The sequence below is a fragment of the Meles meles genome, chromosome 11 (genome assembly GCF_922984935.1).
Source record: "Meles meles chromosome 11, mMelMel3.1 paternal haplotype, whole genome shotgun sequence".
Taxonomy (NCBI): Eukaryota; Metazoa; Chordata; class Mammalia; order Carnivora; family Mustelidae; genus Meles; species Meles meles.
This window is the reverse complement of record NC_060076.1, coordinates 22,325,914-22,345,914: the sequence shown is the minus strand read 5'-3', so window position 1 is coordinate 22,345,914 and position 20,001 is coordinate 22,325,914. Positions and strand designations below refer to the sequence as shown.

The window sequence follows — 20,001 nt, the reverse complement described above, 5'->3', positions numbered from 1 at the left end:
CCGTCTTTTCCCCCTAAAATAAATAAATCTTTAAAGAAAGAAAAACAACCAAGAAGCATGAAGATCACTGTCATTTTACAAACTCCTAGTGAGAGTTTTTCATCAGGTCAACCAGAAAATTTTCATTAAATCACTTTTTCCGGGGCACCTGGGTGGCTCAGTGGGTTAGGCCTCTGCCTTCAGCTCAGGTCATGATCTCAGGGTCTTGGGATCGAGTCCCGCATCGGGCTCTCTGCTTGGCAAGGAGGCTGCTTCCCTTCCTCTCTCTGCCTGCCTCTCTGCCTACTTGTGATCTCTGTCAAATAAATAAATAAAATCTTTTTTAAAAAATCACTTTTTCCAAAAGAAAGTCATGCTAAGAAAAGACTTATTCCTGACGTTGAAAAGCCGCCGTTCTGAGCTGGGGAAGTATATGGTGGCTTCACCTCAAGAGTACGGAAGCCCTGATGGCAGGGAAATAACGTTGTTCACAAAAGGCAGGCACCACGCAACCCAAGCTGGAAGACTCAGGGGTAAAAGAAACAGCACTGACCACAACCGCACACTGCCAAACACTGACTGAAAATGAATTTATTAAGGTCCAATTAGTATGTTTTTAATTTCAAATCATCCAGAATATATGCACATGAAAGTCCAAGTTCATTTCATCACTTCCAACATAACATGCTCTGTATTTTGTATAAAGAATGTGCAAACACCTTTCTGCTGACTGGTTCCCCCTGTTCTTCTCACGGTGGGCGCCTTACAAGTCTGCCCCCTGCTTAAATGCTGACCGCACTTACTTCTTCCCTCCTAGACAAAGTGATTCTTCTGGACATCTTTCTCTTAAACGTACTCCCGACTTTCCCACACCTGCTTCATGACTGTGACTTTTACTGGTTACTTTTGCGAACAAACTGGTGCAATGACTAGTTCTTCCGGACCATTCGTTGAGCAGGTATCACCTACCACGGTGATTCCTAAAGAACAGTCAGTATCCAGTCCCATACCAACGCACTCAACCCATTTGCTACAGGAGGGTCCCAAGCCATTTACTACGAAGATCCTTTATTCACTTGGCATGTTGGATGTCTTCTTGTGACCTTCACTTCTACATAGGGGTGTGGCCACCAAGAGCTAGACATTGGCTCCTCAAATGAAATAGACATATTCATTAGGGTGTCATGGTTATTTGTGACAACTGTTTCTAGTCCATCTGGTGATACAAAAAAGTCACTCTCAACTAAAGTGACCACTGCATTTCCTTTGTAAAAAGGCAATTTAACTGGCTTTCCTCTCAATTGCCACCCATGTGGAGCAAAGCAGGAAATCCCTTTTTATAAAAGGTAAGAGCATAAAAAGACATTTCACATTTAAAAAAAAAATCCTTCATGGGAATATGTCCTAAGTAAATAATCAATTACACGGACAAAGTTGTATGTACACAAAATTTTTGCAACATTATTTATAGTAGCGAAAATCAGAAATGACCTAAGTAGTCAACAGTGTGGGAACGGTTAAATAAACGGAGTTGCATCCATTAAATGGAATATTACATAGCCAGTAAAATTATGTTTTTGTAAAATTTTTAATGCCGTAGGAAAATGTGGCAACTCTGCAGTGGAAGAAAAAAAAACTGGTTATAAAATCGTTTACGTATGATCCCAATTATATAAAAAGATATAATATACATAGAGGCATACACGAGGGAAAAGCTGTTAATGGTGGTTACTTCTGGGTTGTGATATTACCAGTAATTATTTTTTTCTGTTTTATACATTTCTGTATTTTTCAAGTTTTCTACAATGACTATGTATTATTTTATAATACAGAAAAACACAGGCTATTAAAACATTCCTCTGATGTACTGATAATTAGAACGTATTTCGATATTATAAATATGTGGGAACAATATTACTGTGCTTCAACTTCTAGGGGCTTTTTTTTAGAGTACATTTTCTTTTGGTAATAAACCTACATTCCCTGTTTTACACGTGTTACGACACTTTGATAAGAAGGTAATATTAGAATTAGAGCATTGTTTCATAACCTAAACAAATACTGGCTTTGACATCTAGGTTCTTCTAGGTCCTAGAAGATTTAAAATCAATACTCTTTAATCTTTTTAATAAGGCATACTGCATACATACATTACATGCATGCTTTCTAAAAAATCACTCTAATTTACAGTTTCCCTACAGAAGGAAAAAAAATGGAATTATGATAGTTCAAAAACCGCCTGTAGTCTTATCCATCACAAGCATGCTGATAAGTATACATGTTTATTAAATGAAATGTATCCTTCTGGAATAAAAAAAGGGAAGCCTGTATGTAGATGAAGTTGTGGATTCAATTAGTCAGAATTTATTCTGACTTGCACCAACCACACCAAATCGTCGGAAGTCTAGTTAGTGTAGTCTAAATGGGCACTCCAGAGTCTCTTTATGAATTCCATTGCAAGATCTCCACTTTCTACTTTTCAAAAGGAACGGGGATCGGGATGAGGGTTGTCCCATAAGCTAATTTTCCGTGTATCTCAAGTCTTGCTGGGTCTAGGAACGAATACTGCCATTGGTTAGTGTTTAAGTACAAGAGTTTCTTTTTCCTCACTCTCTCTCACACCCCACCTGGCCCTGGCACTGGGGGGGAGGAGCTGTTCATCCCTCCATCCGTAATGGCTGGCTCCTCATCTTGGTTGCCTTTCTAAACCACAGAGTGGTCATTGCTGTGAACTCCGGCCAAGATGGTATGATTGAGGGAGGACGCCGAGCGGTCAGAGCCTTCCGTGGGGCCGCTGGTGCTGTCGCTGCGCTGGCAGCAGAGGATCTGTCTGAAGGTGGCGCTCATCTCCTTGTCGCGGTAGGAGTAGATGATGGGGTTCATGGCGGAGTTGAACTCGGCCAGCAGAAGGAAAAACTTCTCATAGGCGAGGACGTCACACTGTGGACAGCACACATCGAGAAGTAACAAGACCAATCCAGGAGTCCAACAGATGATAAAGGCACCTATAAAGGGCAGGGATCGAGAAGATTTTTATTTATTTTATTATTTATTTTCTAATTTTTTAAAAAAAAATTTTAAAGAGATTTTATTTATTTTACAGAAAGAGAGAGTGCCCCTCGAGAAGATTTTTTTTTTTTAAAGATTTTATTTATTTATTTGACAGAGATCACAAGTAGACAGAGAGGCAGGTAGAGAGAGAGAGAGAGGGAAGCAGGCTCCCTGCTGAGCAGAGAGCCCGACGTGGGACTCGATCCCAGGACCCCGAGATCATGACCTGAGCCGAAGGCAGTGGCTGAACCTACTGAGCCACCCAGGCGCCCTCGAGAAGATTTTTAAAAGGAAGAACAAATATTATATATATATATATATATATATATATATATATAAAATTACAAAGCAAAGCAACTTGGTTCAATATAAAAACACTGAGATTTGGGGCACCTAGGTGGCTCAGCCATTAAGCGTCTATCTTAGGCTCAGGTGGTGATCCCAGGATCCTGGGATCGAGTCCCACATCGGGGCTCCCTGCTCAGAGGGGAACCTCTTTCTCCTTCTCCCTCTGCTCCCCCTGACTTGTGTTCCCTCTCTTGCCATCTCTCTGTCAAATAAATAAATAAAATCAGTAAGTAAATAAAATTAAAAAAAAAAAATACTGAGATTCAAAGCCAGCATACCATCATCTGAAATGAAATGCTCTTTTTCTGGAAAAAAAAACTGAAGAAAGTTTATCTCATTTAATAGTATCTCATTGAGTATTTATGATATGCAAATTGAGTATTTATGAGACGATGATGTTGATTACTTCAAGCAAAACACTGAGTTCCCTAAGCAACTGAGACGTGACAGACTACATAGGGGATACACACCTCAACAGTTATGACGGTAGGGTTTTGAGCAGTATGACACTGTTTTGTGACAAAAGGTAAGCCTGTGACCAATGTCCTTTAATGTTTAGTTTAACTTCTGAGTTCAAGTTGAATGGATTCAAATCCTTGTTTTGCTGTTTAAAAAACTGGGTGAATTTGGACAATAATTTTCTTACCTCAGTTTTCTGATGTGGAAAACAGAAATGATCGTATTTGCCTCATCAGTTTTGTTGTAAGGTGTAAACGAGGGCTAAGAAAATCATCGTTAAGTATATATCTTAGCAGTAACAACAATAATACTGTTATTATCTGCTCAGTATCATGGGCCTATTTGGAAATAGAAATTTCCAACAATAAGATGGATATTTATTTTTTATTCAGCAATCACTTAAAAGGTGCTGTTCTGTATGCTTTAAAAATACTAATTCATTTAATCTGTACACCACCGTATGAGAGAGGAAACCATTACCCCATCATATGGGTGACGGAGCTGAGAAAACACTAGGTGATATTCCTGCTTCCTGAACTTAATAAAATTAAATGTTTAAACCAAACTTCATGCTTTAGATGTTTTACTAATTTAGATCCACTTTCTTTTCTTCCCAGCGATTCCAAATTGTTAAGATTTTACTAGAACCGTCTAAAGAATGGGAATATAGACTATATTCTTAATTTCAGCTGATTTTGTTCCTCAAATCACTAATCTGGCTCACAGGGGAAATGGAAGTTGTGAAACAGCACCCAAATCAAGCACCATGTTACCCTGGGATCCGCTGGGGCTCCTCAGCCAAGAGGACATGGGTCAACAGAACCAGTAGGCCCCATTACAACCCATTACAGATCACCCTGCATGGGTGATCAGGCTCCACAGCAAACAGACAGGGAACAGGGAGGCCCCCCGAAATGCATCTGAATCTTCAGATGGAAATGGCAATAGCCTAGGTGGATCCAGGCTGGGACTGGGGTCATGGATCCGGACCAGCCTCAAGGAGTGAGTTTAGTAAAATGTAAACACAAGAGATTTAGTCTCCAAACAGCTCAGTTTTGAATGCAAGCTTTCTTTTTTGAACCGATTCAGCGGGGAAATGAAAATAAAGGAGAGAAGTACCCCCATAAAGCTCTTTGTTCGAAAACACAAATGTGTATTGGTTTTAAACTGCTGTTCACTTTGAAGACTGTCCAAGGTGCTTCATTTTCTAATAAATACAATACCTTAGACTTTCCTCAGAGAGGAAAAAAAAATATTTCAAGTATCAGGAGATAATAGCCAAGGAGCTATTTGAACTTCAAGTAAAAATGTTAATAAAGCCTACATTCCAAGTCCTTGAATTTCCTTGCTTGAAAATCACTCAGAAAGCTAAACATAAAGGGAAATCAAAGGAATGCCTCTTGGGTTTCAGAAATAATGCATTATTCATTGAGAAGCCAGGAAGGGAATTATTCGCAGGGTGGAAAAATGCTTGGATGGAAAATGCATGGTCCCATTATTCCATTTACTTGGAAACTAAAAACATGCAGGCCCTTCATGAATGGGAGAGCATTCTTGTAAGTTTCCTTTCCCTTTCTTTTATCAAAGCTCGAATTGAGCTCAAATTCAGAACTTGATTAGATACCAGCAACATGCATCTCAACAGACTTATTTGAAATAAAATGATCTTTTTCTCCTCCCGGGCAGCAGAAGGGAACATCCTTATTCTCACAGACTTTAAGTGACAGAATTCAGATATGGTCATTTGTTGCTTGTAACTTCTTCCAATTTTTAAATTCAAAAGGATCAAGATCTTTTCAATAAAAGCCAGAGTCTCAGAAACTAACCCATGGGTCTTACTTTCAGACCGGGGGTGGGGGGGTGGGGGGGGGGAAGGCAAGGAGACTTGTTAAATCAGAGACAGGAAGTGGGAAACACCAGTCTGACCCAGGAGCTAATACATGTGAATGCTTCACTGAGGAACTCAGACTCATGTCCCTTCTTCACCAAAAGGAACTGTTCTTAGTGCTGTGATCAGGCCCAACTACAGTCCCAAGACTCTGGTTCTTCAAGACTCAGAGTCATTCGAGGGACTCACAGCAGAGGCCTCAGAAATCAACACCTGAAACCAATCATACAGTTTTCCCTTCTTCTCTCCTCTTTCATGAGGTGCCAAGGACCAAACTGACCAAAAGTGAAGATGGACTACTGAAGTAGAAAATCTCAAGGTGCTGAGATTGTTTACAATAGTGAGTGGGGCTCCTGATTCGCTCAGTCAGTAGACTGTGTGACTCTCGATCTTAGGGTGGTGAGTTCAAGTCCCACAATGGGTGTAGAGATTACTAAAAAATAAAATCTTTAAACAAAGGAAATAAATAGTGAGTGAATGTTATGACATCAAGTTTGCTTAAATTAAGGATTTACCCCCAAGCTTCTAAAAACAAACACAAACTACACCTAGGCCCCTTTAGTAATAAGCAGCCAACATAATTCCATTGGGTGATAGGACTTTAGATGTGCATTATGGACCCTATCAACACCTAATCTGTAGATACTCAAGGGCACACCAACAGTAGGTTAATAAGAGCCCAAAGGACTTCCACTTCCTCATCAGTGAAGTAGAAAGGTGATAGCTCCCTGCCTACTCCATAGGGTGCGGTGAGGATCACATTAAGAAACAACGTGTGAAAGCTCTCTAGACACCGTGTATCTACATGACCATACTACCTACACACACTGTGGGCAGCATGAGCAAAGCCTGGTGTAGCAGAACCAGAGCAGATTTCTGCCAAGAGCAGAATGTGGAAGCATGCTTTGATCTGTAGATGAGCTGGCAGCTCCAAGAAGACACCACCTCAACTCTAAGAGATTCCAAGACCTTGCGGTTGAGTAGAATGAGGTAAGAAGGGAGAGCGAGGGAATGCAAAGAAGCATGGGAACACTAAATCATTCTGAAGGTTCTCATGGGTCAACTCAATACCTATACCAAGATGGCACATAAAATGATGGAGTACTGGGGAACCTGGGTGTCTCAGTGGGTTAAAGCCTCTGCCTTTGGCTCAGGTCATGATCCCAGGGTCCTGGGATCGAGCCCCATGGAGCCTGCTTCCTTTCCTCTCTCTGTCTGCCTCTTTGCCTACTTGTGATCTGTCAAATAAATAAATAAAATCTTAAAAAAAAAATGATGGAGTACTTGGTGGGGACACTGTTTTATGTAGCTTGTACATTTCCAGAACATTTCTGATGGACATATTCCCACAGATCAAGGCATAAACCAAGGAATCGTATGCAACAGTAGGAAAGTAAAAGGAAGCATAAATACTTTATGGTTATTTACTATAAATTCAGAAGCAGAAGTGGCAGAAGATAAGCTGTCCAAGGTCATGAAGGCTTTGGGCATCTGGCTGAGACATCTGAAATTTCTCCAGTGTGGCACACTAGTTCTCAGGACTAGTCCCACATTATAATAACTCATAAAGCTTATAAGAAAGAAGGATCTTCACCTACACTCCTCCATGAGATTTTAATGCCATTGGCCTTTCTAGTCAGTGTGTCACTGAATATGGAACACTATCATAGAGCAGAAGAAGAAAATAATCTGGGTAAAAATAAAGGCAAAAACCTTGGATGTTTCCAAATTCCAGAGGAGGAATAATGAAAGCCTGAATCAGGGCAGTGGCATTGGGGGTGAGTATGAAAGGATCAGTATTTAGGAGACAGACTGCATGAAATGGGTAAGATAAAAAGAATCTAAGTGCGATGCTTCCATTTTCCACTGGGGTGAAGGAAGAATGTTGCTGCCTTTCACTGAAGGAGGAAAACACAGGAAAAAAGGTTGATGGGGGTTTTCTGAGGGGAGATGAGGACAATAGAGGAGGATGACCATGAGTTTACCCATCTACAGTCTGAGGCACCTGCCAGGCTTCAAATGCAGAATTTTAAGGACATGATATGCTCATGGCAACTTGAGTTCCGGGAAACCATCTCCTAGCACGCTGAACAAGAGTGGTTACATTCTGCACTATTTGCCGATGTCACAAGGAGAGGGCTATTCAAAAAAAATATCCGTGGGTTAGAATAAAATAGCTGAAAGCTGCTCTTCTTAGAACAAGCTTCATTCCTTCCTTCTGCATCTGTCAAGTCAATCCAAGAGGGCCCCCGTGCCCACGAACATGGAAGGAGAGGTGCTGGAATGCAGACGTGAAAAGCAGGGAGGAAGGAGGCTGTTTTGGAACACCGGGTCACAGCTGCAGATGAAGATCGTATTACCACACCTTCCTTCAAATCTACACAACCTCATCAGCTCAGTAATGCTTACCATCTGGTCTCACAATTAGAGTCTTTTTTTCTAGAGTGGCTTTTCCCTAATGAGTTAAACTCTGCTTCCATATGGAACATCAGAACCAAAGTGAAAGAGAGAAAGTATTTGACAGAGAAGACTGCTAGAGAGGGAGCCCAGGATTTCTGATGAAGAAAAACCAGAAAACATTTCCAGTCTGGCTGGCAAATTTGTGTTTTTATAAAAGCAACAACAACAACAAAAAACTAGACATCCCACAGATCGAAAACGACTCAAGGTTAATTCAATTCCACACGAGTGGTGTGCTCAAGTCAACCTCTTCTTTGGCTTCGCTCTTGTTTCTCAAAGGATCTAGGAAACGAGTCTAATCTCAGAGGCGGTGGTGTTAGAGGCTGAAGGGGAATTTAGGTGTTCAAATACATACACTCCTTCCATTGCCACCAAACTGTGTATCCCAGAATTCAGTCCAATTTCCGTAGTTGTTATGATTGCTGCTACTGAGGTACACATAAATAATTTGGCTAGCTAAGAAATCATCTAAACTATGTATCTTAAAAGAGCCTACGTTAGATAATAGACCACGGGTTAAAAAGTTTATTCCTAGGTCTAGCAGTCAAGGGATCATTGCAGTGGAGATGTAAATGACTTTCTGAAATTAAAGTTTTTTTCTATAAGAGTAACCTAGATTATTTATAAGATCCTTTTCTGGGAACACAGAGAAGATAAGAGTAATGCATTTCTACTTCTTCACGGTCATAGTAAATGCTTCATACGTTTAAAGTTGAATGATTTCATTCATTGTGTGATGTACTCCTACTGTTTCCTTCACCCCTGAGAGCAACGTTTATCCTTTAAGGAAGAACATTAGCTACATGCAGATCCCCGGGGTGCCTGGCTGGCCCAGTCGGTGGACCATGCAACTCGATCTCCGGGTTGTGAGTTTGAGCCCCACCGGGTACAGAGATTACATTACATCGAAAAACAAAACAAAACAACAACAAAACCTTAAAAACAACAACAGAGAGATTTCAAAGCAGAACAGAATACTCATTATGTTTTCTTTTGAATATTCCTGGATAAAAGCTTCAGCTAGTACTGTCTTTAGCAACGCAGTGCTGGCTTTCAGATACACAGGAGAATGCCACCCCCGCTTCGCATTTGACGTTCTCTTTCACATTGAACACTGAGTATCGTACACATACCTCCTCTGTATCCTACAAGAGATGGTAAATCTCATCCTGCAACTGGACATTGGAAAGCATGTGCTGAAGTGGTTTGCAGGCCAGCATCCCCTCTTATAGAACACATCTGTGCTCGACGACAGCCGGGAGAAACCACTTCTCCATGGCTACAACCCCAGCCAAGTAAGCAATACCTTTTATCTGCCTGTTACGACAGGCTCCTGACCAATTCCTCTTCCTCCATGCGTCTTCCCCAAAGCTTGCACAGAATGGCCAGAGCGATCTTTCATAAGCATAAATCAATTCATATTACGTCACTTGCCTGCTTAAAATCCTACAAAGGTTTTCTTCTTGAAATCCTTACTGTGATCTGGAATGCCCCATAGGACTGGCCCTTGCCAGTCTCTCCAACATCATCTCTTTCCACTCATCCCCCATTCACTAGATTCTAATCACATGCACCAAGCTCATTTCTGTCTCAGGACGTTTGCATTTGTGGTTCCTTCACCGAGGAACACTCCTTCTGGAGATCTTCACAACTACTTGCTTACTATTAAGCATCACTTCCTCAAAAGCAATCCCTGTTATCCTAACTAAAGCTGCACACCCTCCCCACTACACTCTCCCGTATTTTGTCATCTTCCTATTGCTTATCTTTACCATAAATTCTCTTACTGATTTGACATGTTTATTTTCTATCTTCCTTCAGCGAGAATGTCAGCTTTGTAAAGGGAGTAACTGCGGTTTCTGTTGTGTCTGGATCTCCAGCATCTAGAACAGTAGCGGGCATATGGTGGACATTCAATTTATCTGTCACACATCAGTCCCATGTAACCGCCCAACAGACACATCAAAAACAAGGAAAACAAAAAACAAGGACCGCATAAGGTTTAGAAAATAAACATTAGGGGCACCTGGGTGACTCAGTGGGTTAAGCCTCTGCCTTTGGCTTGGGTCATGATCTCAGGGTCCTAGAATTGAGCCCCGTATCGGGCTTTCTGCTCAGTGGGAACCTGCTTCCCCCTCCCTCTCTCTGCCTGCCTCTCTGCCTACCTGTGATCTCTGTCTGTCAAATAAATAAATAAATAAATAAAATCTTAAAAAAAAAGAAAGAAACATTAACGCCAACAGGACACAAGGTCTTTAAATGGGTGCTACAACGCATTCCAAAGGGCATGAGGTGGACCCTAGAGGCAAAAGTCTCATTGTTACTGTAACATAAGCAAATCTACTGCTAACAATCCTAGTGGACATCAGATTCTCTCCTAAGTTCTGGAGAAACGTGTTGGGTTCAGTGATGAAGGGAGACACGGCATTGTCCATGTCGCTGCTATAGGAACGGTTCAGGAGGATCATGCTGCCCCATCAGATCCTGGATTCTGCAGTGTCACTAATGCACCAGACACACCTTTGACTTCCAGGGGATCCCCGGTTTGGGAAAGTCTCCTGCATCGTGAACACACACATTCCCTGAAGCGTGATGTCCCTGCGTGGATTTGCGTGTACTGCAGTATCTTACATTGAACCTACATTGAACCAGGAAACACGAATCAGCTTCAAATAAATTACAGTTAATGTCCTCACCAATTCCAGAGGATGCTGTATTGACCGAATAGGGTACATCCACTACATGAAAACACCAGTCAGATAACGAAATAATGGTCCTCAAGATAAAAGATCTACTTCCCTTCCCCATCACTAATAAACAGTCATTCCATGTTAATTTCATATGCAATCAGAAAAAAGGTTCACATTTAGAATTTAAAAAAGCAACATTCTGGGCACCTGGGTGGCTCAGTGGGTTAAGCCGCTGCCTTCAGCTCAGGTCATGATCTCAGGGTCCTGGGACTGAGTCCCCCATCGGGCTCTCTGCTCAGCGGAGAGCCTGCTTCCCTTCCTCTCTCTCTCTGCCTGCCTCTCTTGTGATTTCTCTCTGTCAAATAAATAAATAAAATCTTTAAAAAAAAAAAAAGCAACATTCTGAAAGTGCAAGATCATATACTGAAGTATCTCTAGACTGCAGGGCTCTATGTGATTTTTAAAATTTCCTATTAGTATTTTCCTGCATTTTCCCCTGGGAAGTCAACTGCCATGAGAGCCAGCTTTGTCCTACCCCTAAAATATCCAGTGATCCCATCTAACGGGTTAGCAATATGCTGTATTAGACAATCACATGGAGAGAAGCGTGCTCCTCAGAAAGTTCTTATCTATGAGCAGTGAATACGAGATTGTAATAATGTTCAAATAATACAGAAATAGCAAGGCCAACTCGTTAGCTCCAAATTCTTTTTTTTTTTTATATTTTATTTATTTGACAGAGAGAAATCACAACTAGGCAGAGAGGCAGGCAGAGAGAGGAGGAAGCAGGATCCCTGCGGAGCAGAGAGCCCGATGTGGGGCTCGATCCCAGGACCCTGAGATCATGACCTGAGCCGAAGGCAGAGGCTTTAACCCACTGAGCCACCCAGGCGCCCCCGTTAGCTCCAAATTCTAAGGACTCAAGAGACAGCTGGTAAATGAAAGACGAAATGAGTTATATGTCCTTACACAGCCACAGCCATGCCCCACTTCCAGCTGTAGCTAATAATCTCCCAGAGTAGTATATGACCCTTGAGGTCTCTATAAGCATACAAAACAGGAAATGCTTGAATTTAATTTCAACAAAATCAATGCATATGAAACTATGTTAAAATGGATAACCATCTCTCCCCTTCCTCCCTAAACATGTTTTCTGATTTCTACCCAGCTGTGTCTTGAGGTGAACTAGCTGAAGACAAGACTGGCTCACCAGAACGTCACCACCAACTAATAACCAAAAAACAATGCTCCTCCAAATGCCTATACCAAAGCATTTTCTTGCAAGTGCTTAGTATTCTCAAATGACAGACTGTAAAATTATAAAAATATATACAATTTATATATATGCACACACGTGATATGAATGTCTATATAACACACATGTGTGTTTGTGTGCATGGATATATATTTACATGTGTGCATATATATACATACATATACATATACACACATACACACACACACAGAGTCCTATATTCATACCCACATCCATCACTGCATTTTAGGGTCTTTAAAAAAAAATGAGATTTATTTTCTTTTGCACACAGTAAACTCTGAGACCCAAATAAAAAGGATGCCACTTAACATATTCTTCACATAGAAAATAATTCACCATTTTCAGAATAGCGAAATCTGTTTTGCCCTCCAAGCCCTGTGATTGCAAATTTTTTTTAAAAAGCAAACTTCACCCCTTATTTTAAAAATGATAAATCTTAAATCTCACTGACAATGTTGTCGACTCCAGACCAACATCAACTAACTCAGAAAGTGATACTAAACATATTGCATGACTGCGGTCCAGCTGTTACCAAGGTAATTTGAATAATATTTATTCCTTTACAAAGATAAATAAAATCTACCCCCCAGAATCTTTCCCGAGCAAAAGTTCAACATAAACATGGAATTTATAATCAGTTTTGCAACATAAATAAGGAATTTGTAATAGGCTTTGCAATATATTTAATTTTTCCACTATGAATTAAGATTCTCCCAAAATGACGCAAGTCTGAAAAATGAGTATTAAAATCTGGTTGAAAAATATTCACAGAATGTAGCTGATGACAGCATCCTATGGATCTTATTCTTTACAGTTCATGAACTACTGGCATGGGTCAGCAAGATATGTATTACTCAAGAGACAAACGAAGGACAAAGAAATGTAATGAAAATTCCATTTATTATTCATTTCCTTACTAATAAAACAGGGGAAAAAATTTAACCCAAAAGCAAATTCAGCAAATTTTGTGAAATATTAAAAATGTTTATATAAAATTATATGTGTATAAATATATATGTATATACATACTTGTTTAAAAATTTATTTTTCTATAAACATATAATGTATTTTTATCCCCAGGGGTACAGGTCTGTGAATCACCAGGTTTACACACTTCACAGTACTCACCATAGCACATACCCTCCCCAATGTCCATAACCACCCTCCCCCTCTCCCAACCCCCCCTCCCCCTCTCCCAACCCTCAGTTTGTTTTGTGAGATTAAGAGTCACTTATGGTTTGTCTCCCTCCAGATCCCATCTTGTTTCATTTATTCTTCTCCTATCCCCCAACCCCCCATGTTGCATCTCCACTTCCTCATATCAGGGAGATCATATGATAGTTGTCTTTCTCCATATACATACATTTTTAATAGCTAAAAGATAATGAAAAGAAGAACAACAGAAATGATAAATCTAATTATTCTTTTCAATACTAGCTATCCCTCCTACAGTTGCTAAATGTTCTGGATTGATATTTACAAAGCACAGATTCTCGGCAGAATAGGAAGAAGATACAGTCTGTTCTACTGGGATATGATAGTTGTATGCCCAAGAGATCTCTCATTATCAAAAATTTTGAAGTAAAGCAAACATTCAATTGGGAGGTGGGGATTTAGGCTAAAGAGTTCCAGATTTAAGATCATAAACATATTTTTCTACATGAACTTCAATTATTTTAACTACAAGTTCCGAGCAAAATATTGGTTGCTCAAAACTAACAAAACAAGATTCAATATCACAAGGCAAATTCTAAGACATAAATCCTGAACAAAAGCCTATCAGTTCTAAAGACTTCAAAATAAACTGCCACAGTATCACTTCTGGGAATCTGTTACAGATAAACTTACACACGATACAACTGCGCTTGTGCAAGGAATTCTCTGCAGCATTATTATTTAATTCCAGTATGGTTAACATACAGTGTTATATTAGTTTCAGGTGTACAATATAGCGATTCAACAATTCTATATATTACTCAGTGCCCATCATGGTGTCTTCTTAATCCCCATCGCCTATTTCACCCAACCTCCCACCTACTTCCCCTCTGGTAACCATCAGTTTGTTCTCTATAGTTAAGACTATTTCTTGGTTTGTCTTTGTCTTTTTTTTTTCCTTTGTTCATTTGTTTCTTAATTCCACCTGTGGGAGAAATCACACTGCATTTGTCTTTCCCTGACTGACTTATTTCACTTGGCATTACCCCCTCTAGTTCCATCCACGGTTGTTACAAATGGCAAGATTTCATTCTCTTTCATGGCTGAGTAATATTCCACTGTATGTATACACACCACATCTTCCTCATCCATCCATCAACTGATGGCATTTGGGCTGCTTCCAAAATTTGGCTATTGAAATGTTATTGCAATAAACATAAGGTGCATATATCTTTTCAAATTCTTTGGGTAAATACCCAGTAGTGAAATTACTGGATTATATGGTGATTGTATTTTTAATTTTTTGAGGAACCTCCATACTGTTTACTGCAGTGGTTGCACCAGTTTGCATTCCCACGTACACAGGGGTTTCTTTTTCTCCACAACCTCACCAACTCTTGTTTCTCAGCATCATTTATTTTTAAAAATAGGAAATAGCCTAGGTTATCACAACTAGAGAAGAGAAACAAATTACACTGTATTCATAAAGTAAAATCTTAGTCGACTGGTTATTAAGATACTCCATCCTGATACCAAATGATCTCCAAGATACACCGTTCAGTGAAAAAAAAAAAAAAAAAACAGATAAAGAAAAATATGTACAATATGCTGTCAGTTATGATTTAACAGCAACAAAACGCGTGTGCGAATACAAACACAAAGCAGATGTCCTATCATTAGCAACAACTGAAGCTATCAATAAATTGTAAAAATGTTTAGAACATGAAATTATAAAAATGATACTTCAACGTTCTATTTGAACTTAAAATACCAATTTGTTTTCTCATTTGCCAATCCTTTCATAGCGAGCCAAGGCCCTCTATGTGAATATGGGTCTGCTAATTGGAGTTCTGCATCATCTTTCACGCAAAGCCACACCAATAAAGCATACATAGTACTTCCACGTTGGCTCCTTCAAAGTGGAGTCAGAACTTTAAAATTCTTGTAAAGCAGTTTGAGTACAAAAATCTTGCAATTTTTTTTAATTTTCTCCAAACTTAGAGTTGTTCTCATCAGCAAATCTAAAACAATTTCTTTTTGCAACTTGCTTTCATTAAATATTAATAAAACATCCACCTTCATTTTCCCAGAATCATCTTCTTGTACTCATTTTCATTTGATACTGTAATATTTAATTAGTTACACTATTTTATAATAAACTGGCATAAAGAGCTTTAGGAGCAAAAAACCAACTGATTCTTGGTAACTGTCAGGAGCTGAATTACTTGGCTTTATTTAAAAAAATATTATGTCAGGTACTCTCCTAGGTACTGGGGATACCACAGTGAATCAAAAAGAAAGAAATCTCTCCTCTCACTGAGTTTAGGTTCTAGAAGGGGTGTAAAAGACCACAAAATAAATAAAATCTCTCTTAGAGGGGGATAGCATTTGGAGACTGGGAGAGCCAGTGTGGAAGCAAGGAGACCAGTTGAAGGCTCTTGTGGAAATGCAGACAAGAGACAATGATGGCTTTGAACTTGGGAAGGTGATCACAGATGCATACTGTCATTCAAACCTCTCTAATTTGAGAATAGAATGGATGTTTGAGAGAGATAGAGAGCCGGAGAGAGGAGTCAGAAAGCCTGCAAGCAACCAAAATAAAGGATTTAGCGCCAAGGAGTTCTGATAAGAGTTCAGCGTGTCTTGAGAATGAAAGCCTGACTGGAGTGGATTCAAGAGTGAATGGAGAAATTGGATACTGCAAGAACAGACGATGCTTTGACGCAGTTTTGCTGTGGATAAGAGAAAAAGACTGTTGGCATTAATTGCTATGTTTTAGGAAGTTTTTGTTAACAACCATGTTGGTTAAGATGTTAATAGGTCTATACTCTGTGTGTGTGTGTGTGTATACGTATGTGCTTACCTACCCCCCCATATATATAAGCTCATATATATACAGAGTGTTTTTAGAATGCTACATCAAACATTGATTATTGTCAAGTACATGTAAATGGTATGCTTTAAAAATATGGTTATATGTCAATTATCCTTCAATAAAGGGGAAAGGGGAGGAAGATAGGAGGGAGGAAGGAGGAAAAGTAATTGAGATGAAGAAGCAGACTGACCAAGATGAGCACTGACCACCTTTAGTCTCTATCCCATCCGCTGGCAGGAAGCCCGTGTCCGGCTGCTCAGAACGACGCAGTCACCTTAGTGCGCCGGCTTCAATCTGGGAGGCCCCCGGCTGTCCAGCACGGCCTGTGGCTTGGTGGTTGAGTCTTCTGATCCAGGAATGAAATGTGAGCCAGCACTTCTGACTTCACAACTAAACCTCCTCAGTGTTACATAGGATGTTCTTATCTTAAAAAGAACAGCTAGCAGACTGGGGCAGATTTAAAACCCTATTAATGATGGGATGAGTCACCAATAAACAGGCACACCCATATACTGTGGACAGAAAAGTCACTGCACCATCTTTTTGAAGGGCCATTTGGCAATGTCTAAATTTAAAATGTCCTCTTCTAGCTACCAAGTCCAACGTGCATCATTCAGAAATACTTGAAGCAGCACATAAAATTTGTGAATACGGAAGGTTCAGTGAAGCAATACTTGTGATGGTAGAAAATCATAAATTAAAAGATCCACCAATATTACATAAATCAGCAGGGTAGTCAACAGCGGGCACACGGACAGACACTTCTCCACGTAGGTCTTTATCCACATAGGAAGATTTGCAAACTACACATCTGTAAAGTTATACCACACACCATTCATTATAAAATCGCAATAGGTACTCACATGTGTACATACGCTACGCACATTACAGAAAGCCTAGAAAGACACACACCAAATTGTTACCAGCAGTTACCTCGAAAGCTCAGGGTGGTGAAGTGCAGATTTTAAATTTTAATGTCAATATTTCTGTAATTTTCAGTTGTTGTTTTTTTTTTAACTAGGAGCATATTTAATCATTAAGGGAATAGGTGACAATATTCAGGCCTTATTCCCATGGCACTCAAGAAGCTAGCTGTGGGGAGGAAGACAGATTGAGGTTTCTTAAGGACAGCATTTTGTTCAGTCTCCCAGACTGTGTGATTTGGAAGACTTGCAGGGTATATATTCATATTTGCCTGGACAGAAGAGATAGGCCTGAGGTCACACACAGTTTTTTCCCTTATGAAGGGTGGGGCATCGGACAGCTTCTTCAATTCTGCGGGGCCTTCCTTTCCTTCTGTGTCAAATGGGGAAAGTACTCTCAGCACTAGCGTGAGGACTGAAGGAGGGAGACCACCTCTAGACTAACAGGCCACCCGACAGACACCCTTCACTTTTTTTCCTCTTTCCTCCTCCTTCAGGAAAAACCCAAGGAATAAATCTACAAGAAATACAGGTCTTTGGAGTGAACTATTATGGGTTCTCCAGGCCTAGAAGTAGCGAAGTGGGGAGCGGCACTAACCTCACCCGAGCCACAGAGAGAGCACAAGACCGCCTTCCTCCTCCTGGTTTGAGAAGGTTCTGGATGGGCTCTCAAATTTTAGGGCTGGTCCTCTTCCTACTTTAGGTGGAAAGTCAATGAAGTATTTTCTTTTACTTTCTTACTTTTAGACTCTATCTCCTTTGAACAAGGATCGGAGCTAAGAGACGAATTAGTAAAAAGTTGAAAGGACCCTGATTTTATGGTGCTTCAGACAGAGAAGAACAATTGCTAAACACTAATGGGCTACCTCAGCCTTGCTATGCTTTTCCTGAGTTCTAAAAAAGGATGAACTCCTGGCCCTGGGGGGCTCAGGTGCAGGGACAGCTGCCCGCAGCCCGGCCAGTGCAGTTCCCGGGGAGCTTGCTCCAGGTTTCTGGGGAGCAGACGCTGGGGCCTGGCTACCTGGCAGCGTGGGCCCGCGGCCAAGAAGGGCAGGACTGAGACACACTCCCTTCCCCCGTCCAGGCCCAAGGCAGAGGCCAGATTCCTCACCGGGAAACTGGATGAGAGGGACTTGTTTTTTTAATGACAGGGTCTGACCCAGCCGAGCTGTTTGAGGCAAACAGATAAGGCAGGGATGGAACTTCTTTAGGGAGTGGCACAGGCCTCCCATTTCTATTTTCTCCCAGGTTACAGTTTAGAAAGCGATGGAGGGTACATATTGGGCGGTACGAGCCGTGAGTGGGATGCTTGGCCTTGGAGGCCCTCCAGCCTCTCCTGTGGGCTTGGAAGCTGCCCTCCTGAAACAGCCGGGCCACAGGCAGAGGGTGTGTGCTGAGGGAATTCCAGCACAGGCTAGTTTTGGCTAACGGGGGAAAAAACAGATAAAAAATAATTTTCCTAAGGAAAAGAGCAGCAACAGTATTGAACCAAATGAAACCGAGAGGGGCTGGACGTTTTTCTTGCCGTCAGGGAATATACAATTCATTTGCCTACCTTGTAGCTCTGAAGGGTTAGTCAAATGTCTGCTTCCAGTTTACCCTGGAGAGAGCAATGGGCTTTCCCAAGTTAACCCAGGGATACGATGCTGATGAAGACCCTCCCCGTCTCATTTGTGATTAGGCTGTTAACACTTAAGATTTAAAACTCTGCGGATACCTTCCAGGCCTCTCATTTTTCATAAATATTATTGATGGCTTCCTGTTAATAAACCTTATTTTTCAGACACCTGCTGTATCACCCAGTCTTTAGTGGTCTGTTGAGCTTAACTACCTAAAGTGTTGAGGTACAATGATACCTTTTAAAGGCGTTTTTATGCAGTATCTTTTGTAATGCCTGATTGAACTCACCAGGGACAACCCATTCATGGAACATCAGAAAGGCATCTCAGGATGTGAAATTTAGTTCTGCAGTTTGTACGTAAGTGTTGGGTTTTTTTTTTAATTCCCCATTGTGTTCCACAGTACAACGCGGAAAGTAGCCCTATATTAAAAACAAAGCAAAGGATCAGCAAGAATTGCACAGTAAGATGGAATAACATAAGACTAGAAAATTTTAAAAGTAAAATAAGAGTGAGGTTGGTAGATCAAAGACTTCCAGAGTCAGGAGCTATATGGGTCTTAAAGAAGTACATAATACATTCAAACATGGCTTCAAAGTTCCGGGTTGGGTCCAGTAACTTGTCTATCAATACTCAACTTTTCTGTCAGGCAGAAACATTTTTTCCTACATCCTGCCTTCCCGTCCTTTAACCCCCTTAGCGTATTTGCAAAGCCCCCACGGATCACAATTGCAAACAGATCAGACACTGTATGAGAATGAATGTCGCTTAGCTCTCTTTTGCATGTTAGAGGCACCTGTGTCCTTCAATTGAGAGCATCCCCGTCACACCTTTCTTTGAGGATCAGAAGACATAAGGTAGAAGAAAAAGACAACTGGAGAATTAAGTCCAGAGAGACAGAAACACTGAGGATATCTAGAAAAAAAAAGAACTGGGTATTCACTAAAATTAGCTTTTTTTTTTTTTTTTTAAACTAAGCAGATACCCACACTACACTTATAATGATATAGTTTCTATACCACTACCGTTGAATTTGAAGACTTCGGGATTATTTCATAAAGATCACATAAAATCGTCATAGAATTTTTGAAGGAAGGGAAGAAAATATTTAATGGGCAAATAAGGGATTCAAGAAATCCTACAAATTAGACTTAGAGTCTTGCACAAGTCACATCTCACTGGCCTTCCGACATAACATTTCAGAAGCTGAAAAGATGGATAGCTCTTAATCATTTCTGTGACATCAACCCCCCTCAAGAATCCAGTGAAAGCCAAGGC

General features: G+C 40.5%; 1 protein-coding gene across 6 annotated transcripts in view; it reads right to left on the bottom strand.

Annotated features, from left to right (window-relative positions):
• Positions 1-552: 552 nt before the first annotated feature.
• LPAR1 (lysophosphatidic acid receptor 1) overlaps positions 553-20,001 on the bottom strand; it is a 140,510-nt gene continuing 121,061 nt past the window's right edge. For all 6 annotated transcript variants that reach the window (XM_046023480.1, XM_046023485.1, XM_046023483.1 and 3 more), the window contains one exon: positions 553-2,984. In XM_046023480.1, coding sequence (XP_045879436.1) covers positions 2,683-2,984 — 302 coding nt within the window. In that variant the 3' untranslated portion in view covers positions 553-2,682. The remainder of the gene's footprint in view (positions 2,985-20,001) is intronic.